The sequence below is a fragment of the Camponotus vicinus genome, unplaced genomic scaffold (assembly GCF_025532165.1).
Source record: "Camponotus vicinus isolate PSW18456_S1 unplaced genomic scaffold, iyCamVici1.0 SCAF_8, whole genome shotgun sequence".
NCBI lineage: Eukaryota > Metazoa > Arthropoda > Insecta > Hymenoptera > Formicidae > Camponotus > Camponotus vicinus.
The window spans coordinates 17,765,713-17,773,827 of record NW_028141980.1 but is presented as its reverse complement, the minus strand read 5'-3'; the positions used below and the strand labels follow the sequence as shown (position 1 = coordinate 17,773,827).

The window sequence follows — 8,115 nt, the reverse complement described above, 5'->3', positions numbered from 1 at the left end:
TCATTTTAAGGAATACTTTCCTTAAGTTTTTTTTTTTTTTTTTTAGAAAAAATGTTAAATACATACAGAGCATACATCAATAATGATTACATAATTAACATAATATGATTATGAAAAAAAAATACATTGATTTATTTCATACGTAATAGAAAACAACAATGAAAGAAATATTTATTCAAATGATTATTGTATAATAGTATAATATATTATACAATAAATGATTATTGTACGTAATAATGATTGATGAAATATGATTTTTTTGCAGAGATTTATTTTGAATTTTAATTAAACTTTTTTTCTTAAATATATAAGAAATTATCTTTTTATGCGTCTATAGGTTGTGGCACAATACGCAGGTACGTTTTGCCAGAGGGCAACATCACAGTTTTAATATCATTGTAAGATGCTTTGGCTTCACTGTCCGATACACTCGGATCGATCATTACATCGCCTCCTTTCTGAAATGTTGGAAAAATTTAATCATTATCAATAAGCTTCCGTAATAATGTCTCATTCAATAGCTTAATTATGAAAAATTAATATCTTTGATAAAAAAAGAATAAGAAAATTTTTTTTAAAACCTTCCAATCTACAGGAGTTGCTACTTTGTACTTCTCTGTAAGCTGAAGAGATTCAATCACCCTTATTATTTCACTGTAAATCAAGAAATAAAATTGAATAGAGCTTTATACAAAAAATTTTTTATTCATTGCAATTTTTGTTTCATATAAAATAAAGCATGATAATTCTTACTCAAAATTGCGACCAGTAGTAGCTGGATATAAAATTGATAATCGCATCTTCTTAACTGGATCAATTATAAACACAGCTCGTGCCGACATGGGTAATCCAGTCCGATTGTCTATTTCAGCAGGGTCCAACATTCCCAATGATGTAGCAAGCTTCCTAGTTTGATCTTCTATTATTGGATATGGAAATTCCTCATCTGTTATCTCGCCATAACTTTGAATATCCTGTAGAATAAGTATATGTATGTGTATGTCTTCTGTCTTTGAATATTAATATGTTCTATGGTTTCTCTTATAAATCTAATGTTAAATACGATTAAATTATGTACTATTTAAAGGTCTTAAACATTATAATTATTCAAGAAGATTATGCAAACCTTTATCCATTTACGATGAGATTCAACAGAGTTGCAGGATAATGCAATTATTTTCACTCCTAATCTCTTAAATTCGGGCATTAATTTTGCTACCCGTGCCAATTCAGTTGTACAGACTGGTGTGAAATCATTGGGATGAGAAAATAAGATGCCCCACCTATTTTCAATGAGGGGAGAAATATCACATACATAAAATCACATTCAAAACAGATTAATGTAACTTATCAGCTACATAATTTGCTTGTGATACAAGTGATAATTTATCATGAATAAAAATGTAAAGTAAAGTCTCTATATAATTTCTGGAAAAATTATATATATATGTGTAAAAAGTGCATTTAGCTTAATTTATTAAACACCATATGACAAATTATTGCAAACTAAATATAATCATTAATAACAAATAAAAAATGGGGTGTGCGAATATTTATAATAAAGTATATCTAGATACATATATATGTGTATATGTATACATTCGCATATGTATATACTACTAATCAATGTTTTCCACAAATAGAGCTAAAGAGTTTAGGTTATAATATTGCAAGATATTTACGAATCGCCCAGCCACTCGTGAAGTTTAATCGTTCCTAACTGCGTATCCGCTGTAAAATCCGGAAATATTTCGCCCAGTAAGACCATAGCGCGTTAAAAATATGCTTTTTTATTATAAAAAAATATGTAATTTCCGTCTTCTGTCAACAGGATATTCCTCGAAGGAGGAGAGAGCAAGATTGTTGAATGATAATAACAAGCGGTGTTATTGGAGCGAGTAAAATGCCGGCAAATGGCGACCAATAATATCATAGAATTGAATTTGCATGCACAATGCACATTATGCAGATTTTCCGAATGAAAAATCCCTGATGTACAATATGTGTATAGATAATTATATTCTCCTCGTATGTACATGATTGACACATGCAATACGAGATAGAGTTATTAGACTATTTGACATATAAATTGAACACATAGAATGATTTTGTAAAAAATCGATAATAAATACTGCGCGTATTTATATACGACAGTAAATCATCTTTTGAGGTCAAGTATGAGTATTCTTCTTACCAGTGAAGAAGGCTGGATTATATCTCACTTGCAATATCTCGATGAGATATATAAGGAAGTCTTGAACGAGGGTAGATTTTGCGCTTTGATCTTCAACAAAATGATATTCGAGATTAATTCTCAATACTTGAGGCCAAATCAAATTACACAAACTGTTCAGGATGAAGCTGTACCGCATAGTAAGAAAAAGAGGAAGCGTTCACAATTATTGCCAGAAAGAGACTTGGAAGAAGTAGGTTTAAAAAAAAAATAATTTCTATATTATATGGATTTTTTTATTAAATTAGGACTTTTATGGCATAAGAATTATATTTTCGGTTTATGATATCTCAAGTAATATCTTATAACAGGTCGATCATGTTAAACAAAAATTCAATGCAATAATATCTACTGCAAGAACCAAAGGACTTTTTAACAAGAATACATCTTTGGATAACAATGAAGCTGCACGTTTGGCATCACAGAAATTTTATCAGGATACCTATTGTTTCAAAGATGAGAATTTGTACGGATCCAATGATACGAATAATGCTATCATATCTGAGGTTCACAATAAGAAATATGTATTCCCAAAAAAATGTACATTTTATTGCTATGATGTGAGAGATATAGATAAAAAGATAGAACTGAACAATCAATATGATTTTATATTATTAGATCCACCTTGGTGGAACAAGTCAATCAGAAGAAAAAAAATAAAATGCGCTGAAGCTAGGTGATTATATATATTAGATTTCATAAATCGATAGAAAAATAAAATTTTAGTTATGTAAAAAGAGTGCAACTTTTATATTAAATTTAATTTGTCTTAAATGAGAAGAAATAATAATAAAATGTAACTTTTGATTGCATAAAATGTGAAATGTTTGTATACTGTTGCTCTTTTGTAGTTACAAAATGATGTACAATGAGGAATTAATTAAGATACCAATAAGAAAATTATTACATTCAAATGGTATTGTGGCTATATGGTGCACTAATTCTTCTAATCATTTAAATAGTATCTTTAATGAGATATTTCCATCCTGGGGTATTACTTATAGAGCTAAATGGTATTGGATTAAAGTAAGCAATGTCTTTTATAAACAATTTGACATAATGCAACAGTAAATATTCAATACAACATTATATAACACAATTATCACTTTAGGTAACACAGGCAGGTGACACAATATGTAACTTTAACTTGGCACCTGGAAAGCAACCTTTTGAATTACTAATATTAGGATCTGCATTAGAGGAAGACAAAGTGAATATTCCTGATGGGAAACTAATGATCAGCATACCTAGTGCAGTGCATTCTCACAAACCACCTCTCACAGGTATGAATATAAAAATTAAAAAATATAATCAATATAATATTTTTAACAAACTGTTGCGATAAAAACTTTACTTATATGCTTAGAAATCATAAAGGATTATCTCCCAAATGAGCCAAAATGTTTAGAAATTTTTGCAAGATATCTATTGCCTGGATGGACAAGTTGGGGTCTGGAAATTCTAAAATTTCAACATTTATCACTCTATGAAATTCTGGATGAAAATAACAAAGCTGAAAGTGATGATGACGGTGAAAGAAGCGAGAACGAGAGTAAAAATTAATTGTAAAATGTAAGACAAAAAGCTATAGACATTATAAATATGTAATTTATAGACAAAACGTGTATGGATCCTTTATTATATAAACTATTTGCATAAGTTCTTTGATACAACTTATTGTTATGATGCATTATTCAGATGTTCATTAATTCCATTCTTTATTGAAGTTCGATAACCATGTGGATTCATCACTTGCCACCTCCAAAAATCTTGACCTGTATTTATTGTCATTTATTAGACATATTGAGATTGTTGAACTAAAATTTTACATTACTTACACATTTGCTCAACGTTGTATTTTGTTGTCCATCCTAATTCTTTTTTCGCCAAATCTGTATTAGCATACATGGAAACGATATCGCCTTCTCTTCTTTCTTTTATAACGTATGGCACAGTAGTGCCAGTGACTTTTTCAAATGTTTTTATCAATTCCAATACAGTGACGCCATTGCCGGTACCCAAATTATAGATTTTTAGTCTCAGATGCTGTTTGTGTAAGGCGTTTAACGCTGCCACGTGCCCTGCTGCTAGATCCATAACGTGGATGTAATCGCGAACACCTATCAAGAAAGAATATAAAGCGCGAGGTAATATTATGTTTTATGCATGGATTGAATCTTAAATTATATACCTATATTTATTTCATATTAGAATCAAGATGATATATTACCTGTACCGTCGTTCGTGGCATAATCGCCACCGAATATAATCAGTTCCGGCTTGTGTCTCGAAGCAACTTGAGCAATATACGGCATCAAATTTGTAAACGGTTTCGTTGGATCTTCGCCGATTAATCCGCTGGAGTGAGCACCGACTGGATTGAAGTATCTTAGTGATACAATATTCCAATTCTGTTAAACAAAAAAAATAAAATAAAATAAAATCTCCACAAAAATTATGCATAAAGTCTAACACTTTAAGTCTTATATAATTTCTCCTGGAGAGAGAAATAAAAAAAGAACAAAATTTGATTTACATATTCTGAGGTAAATTTTTATATATTTATATATAATTATATTAATACTTTACATAGGTAAATTTTTATCTTTGATTGTATAAATAGGAGAAAGAGTAAATTGATCGTATAAATAGGAAAAAGAATAAATTTAATATTTTTTATGCATACGAACCTTTTCAGCTCTAGAGATATCCTTCAACATCTCTTCGATAAAATATTTTGTCCGGCCGTAAACATTGGTGATATTACCAGTTTCGTGTTCCTCCGTGATAGGCAATTCTGTAGGTTCGCCGTAAACTGTACAAGAGCTGCTGAATACAAGCTGAAAACAGCCAGCTGCTTTCATTACCTGTAAATAAAAAGGCCGACGTGTATTAGATTATTCGAAGAGATGACTCAAAATGCGTGTAATATATTCTTTTCTTATACCTCCAGCAAATTAATAGCTCCTATTATATTATTCCGGTAGTAATGAAGCGGAACTTGCATCGATTCGCCGACGGCTTTGATAGCCGCAAAGTGTATTACACAGTCTATTTTGTACTGAAAATGACAAATTACTCTCTTTAACACACATGATCTAAAAAGAGTGATTATCGCTCTTTTAACTTGTTCAGAAGCATTTATGCAATTGTAACAAATATAATAAAAAATAATCATGATTAAAAAATGGAATATATACATATATATAATACAAAATAATGTTAACGAATGATATACCCTATTAAAGACTGTCTCAAGCTTCTCTCTGTCGAGCAGATCGCAGTTATAAAACGTGACCTTCTTCCCTGTTATTTGCTCAACTCTCTTGAGCGCCGCGGATTCGCCATCGGTTTCCGTAACGCTATTTGCGAAATTGTCTATTGCCACCACGTCGTATCCGCACTCCAAGAGCTCGACGATGCAATGACTGCCGATGTAACCGGCGCCTCCAGTTACGAAAATGGTTTTCCAATCTCCGGTCATTTTTTTTCTGACTAGACAGAAAATTGAATTTTTAATTATCGGATTTTTCGCAATACTTTTTTGTAAGTACGCTTTATATAAATGCAATGAATATTTGTAACATAAATTGATCTCTCTTGTAAATAAACTTTTTAAGTAGATAAACGATCTTCAAACTCTCTCAAAGGGGTACGCACAGGCCAGACCTTTAGCCATATATAAATGTATACTTGCAAGTCGAAGAGTGCAGGTGCTTGGGGCATTCACCTTCGTACAAGTGAGCAAACAGAGTTCAAGGTCGTCGAAACACGTGGTAAATCACTGTAGCGGTATATCTTAGTGTCTCGGTGATAAAAAGGAATGGAAAGAACGCGCGTACAGCAAATTTACAAAAGAATATTTTTGCATTTACTTAAAAAATAAGGATTTTATTTTTTAAATTGGAAAAATAAATACATTTTTTTAATTAGAAAAATAAATTTAAATATTTAAATTTTTTAAATATCTCACGAATTATGCAAGACAAGTAATCCAGACAATACAAGATGTATATAATTATAAATGTGTACGAACTCTCGTATATTTCCAAATACACTCAGACTAGAATGTTCAATTTATTAAGTTTATAATCAAATTTTTGTAGTGAAAACATACAATGATATTCAAAGTTACACAATCGCTGCAGACACATTCAACTTTGAAAATATATCTTTAGTATATTTAAATAAAGTACACATATTCAAATATTCACGATTATCTATTTGATAAGAAGGTATTCGACATAATTCAAAAATAATTTATTACATTGAATTGGAAAAAATACACATATATTACTTGATTAAAACTCTGATGCTTTATTAATATATTAAATAATTACTATTTAATAATTTATTATTAAATATTTAATAATTTTGTGCAGTTGCTTTCAATTATCAATAATTGCCTGACACTCTAAAGCATCTTTAAGTAGCGATTTATTTACATATGATATATTTCATATATTATATTACATATATTTATTTGCACTTAGGTCTTCTCATGTCTTCACTTAACAGCCGCGTAGCAGGTGCAACATTTTCGGTTTTTTCGGATGTACAGAGAAACACGGCTTCGAATCGCGATGCGTATGTACTCGCGAAAATTTTTCTGTTATGAAGATCAAACAACAATTGAATTTTTTCTACAAAGCAGACACAGCTTTCTTCGAAAAAGAGTTCCTTTACCGATTCCCGTTGGAATTTCCCGTCTAACAATTTTCGTATAAAAGTTTCGCCGGACACGCTTTCAATAGAACTATACTGTCTGGACTATAGTCTCGTATAATCCGTAAGACATTAAAAAAATTTAAGTATTTAAGTTCCCAATTTTAAAAATCAAATTCTATTCTTTTTTTTATAGATATAAATCTTTTTTTATTTGCACTAAATTTTTACTTGTAATAAATCACTTGCTTTATAATCTATACTGTGATATATATTTAAATAAATTCATAGAAAATATCTTTGATGAAATCTTTGATGAAATAAAATTAAATAATAAAATACAGCTGCAGCTTAATTTGCTCACATTTGATTAATAATCATTTCATTTAAAATGCAACTTGAAAATGAGTCTCTTTCTATATAAACCTTGACTTTTACATTGAGAAATGAATCGACGTCCTTGAAATTTATTTTCACTCCGATTATAAGAGATAGTTTGCGCTCGAAAAGCCTTCTTCAAGTCAATAAAAAAAATCGACGCATCGTTACGAAAACACCTCGATGAATTTTTATGATTTATATTTGCTTTTGTATGTTACAAGATCGAAAAAATTAGTCGAGAGAATATCGAATAGAATGAAGAAATTGTTACCTCGATGCAGAACTTAAGATTAAACAATTTAATGGAACACAATCTATTCCGATCTGAAGGACTCCGGAGGCACTTTCGCGCGATGACTGCGAGGCTCCGTCTTGAATAGCAGTCGTGGAACAGAAGACCTTAGTATATCGTGGGACGCGCGAGACATCCCCTCCTCCACGATGCCATACCGGCACGCACTATACGTCCTACGTCCTTCCTTCCAGCCTCGCGCTCCGTTGCAATCGTTCATTCCATCTAAAAAGTTCCTCCTCCTTTCACATCGCGCGCCGCTCTTGCTACTGCGAACGAGATCACAAGAAGCAACCTATTCGCTTTTTGCAACTATTACTGGATTAGTAAAAGCGCAGCTCATCTCATCAACGTCATTTCAGTTGTGCAATAGCTTAAACAGGAACCTGTTTTGAAGCAAATAATAATGTAATCGCATAGAAATGAAAGAAAAACGACGAGGCCTCCTTTACATTCGTTTCTTGAACGAATATATCCCAATTTTTTATCTTGATAGACTATACAGTAGGACAAAATTACAGAAGAGTCTATGGTGAATGAAATT

At 31.0% G+C, this 8,115-nt stretch overlaps 3 protein-coding genes across 6 annotated transcripts; 1 reads left to right on the top strand and 2 right to left on the bottom strand.

Annotated features, from left to right (window-relative positions):
- Window positions 1-146: 146 nt before the first annotated feature.
- On the bottom strand, window positions 147-1,895 carry Prx6a (Peroxiredoxin 6a). Its single transcript, XM_083107580.1, has 5 exons — window positions 1,683-1,895; window positions 1,127-1,283; window positions 754-974; window positions 582-654; window positions 147-458 (listed from the first exon to the last, which is right to left on the bottom strand). Exons 1-5 carry the CDS (start codon window positions 1,766-1,768, stop codon window positions 324-326), a joined length of 672 nt encoding a protein of 223 aa, XP_082963706.1. The 5' UTR covers window positions 1,769-1,895; the 3' UTR covers window positions 147-323.
- Mettl4 (Methyltransferase like 4) lies at window positions 1,610-4,691 on the top strand. Of its 2 annotated transcripts, XM_083107568.1 has the most exons (8): window positions 1,610-1,758; window positions 1,832-2,426; window positions 2,545-2,773; window positions 2,852-2,909; window positions 3,085-3,259; window positions 3,345-3,516; window positions 3,600-4,380; window positions 4,445-4,691. In XM_083107568.1, exons 2-7 carry the CDS (start codon window positions 2,178-2,180, stop codon window positions 3,794-3,796), a joined length of 1,080 nt encoding a protein of 359 aa, XP_082963694.1. In that variant the 5' UTR covers window positions 1,610-1,758; window positions 1,832-2,177; the 3' UTR covers window positions 3,797-4,380; window positions 4,445-4,691. The 2 variants fall into 2 exon arrangements, with proteins under 2 accessions (XP_082963694.1, XP_082963693.1); XM_083107567.1 differs by having other exon boundaries at window positions 2,545-2,909.
- Window positions 3,835-8,001, bottom strand: LOC145976459 (UDP-glucose 4-epimerase). Of its 3 annotated transcripts, none has more exons than XM_083107569.1 (7): window positions 7,551-8,001; window positions 5,472-5,728; window positions 5,181-5,294; window positions 4,924-5,100; window positions 4,464-4,644; window positions 4,072-4,353; window positions 3,835-4,008 (listed from the first exon to the last, which is right to left on the bottom strand). In XM_083107569.1, the coding sequence occupies exons 2-7, from the start codon at window positions 5,715-5,717 to the stop codon at window positions 3,914-3,916; spliced, it is 1,095 nt and encodes a 364-aa protein (XP_082963695.1). In that variant the 5' UTR covers window positions 5,718-5,728; window positions 7,551-8,001; the 3' UTR covers window positions 3,835-3,913. The 3 variants fall into 3 exon arrangements, with proteins under 3 accessions (XP_082963695.1, XP_082963697.1, XP_082963696.1); XM_083107571.1 differs by having other exon boundaries at window positions 5,472-5,724; XM_083107570.1 differs by lacking the exon at window positions 7,551-8,001 and having other exon boundaries at window positions 5,472-7,534.
- Window positions 8,002-8,115: the final 114 nt, after the last annotated feature.

What these genes read in the sequence shown, in the direction of transcription:
- Prx6a (XM_083107580.1), bottom strand. Translation starts at nt 1,768, where the DNA reads ATGGTCTTACTGGGCGAAATATTTCCGGATTTTACAGCGGATACGCAG. An exon ending in CACGAGTGGCTGGGCGATTC is followed by an intron (nt 1,284 to 1,682) that starts GTAAATATCTTG and finishes CATTGAAAATAG; the next exon opens with GTGGGGCATCTTATTTTCTC. An exon ending in CTCATCGTAAATGGATAAAG is followed by an intron (nt 975 to 1,126) that starts GTTTGCATAATC and finishes CTTATTCTACAG; the next exon opens with GATATTCAAAGTTATGGCGA.
- LOC145976459 (XM_083107569.1), bottom strand. Translation starts at nt 5,717, where the DNA reads ATGACCGGAGATTGGAAAACCATTTTCGTAACTGGAGGCGCCGGTTAC. An exon ending in GAGCTATTAATTTGCTGGAG is followed by an intron (nt 5,101 to 5,180) that starts GTATAAGAAAAG and finishes TTTTATTTACAG; the next exon opens with GTAATGAAAGCAGCTGGCTG. An exon ending in TGCCACGAACGACGGTACAG is followed by an intron (nt 4,354 to 4,463) that starts GTAATATATCAT and finishes CTTTCTTGATAG; the next exon opens with GTGTTCGCGATTACATCCAC.
- Mettl4 (XM_083107567.1), top strand. Translation starts at nt 2,178, where the DNA reads ATGAGTATTCTTCTTACCAGTGAAGAAGGCTGGATTATATCTCACTTG. An exon ending in CAGAAAGAGACTTGGAAGAA is followed by an intron (nt 2,427 to 2,544) that starts GTAGGTTTAAAA and finishes ATCTTATAACAG; the next exon opens with GTCGATCATGTTAAACAAAA. An exon ending in ATAAAATGCGCTGAAGCTAG is followed by an intron (nt 2,910 to 3,084) that starts GTGATTATATAT and finishes GCTCTTTTGTAG; the next exon opens with TTACAAAATGATGTACAATG.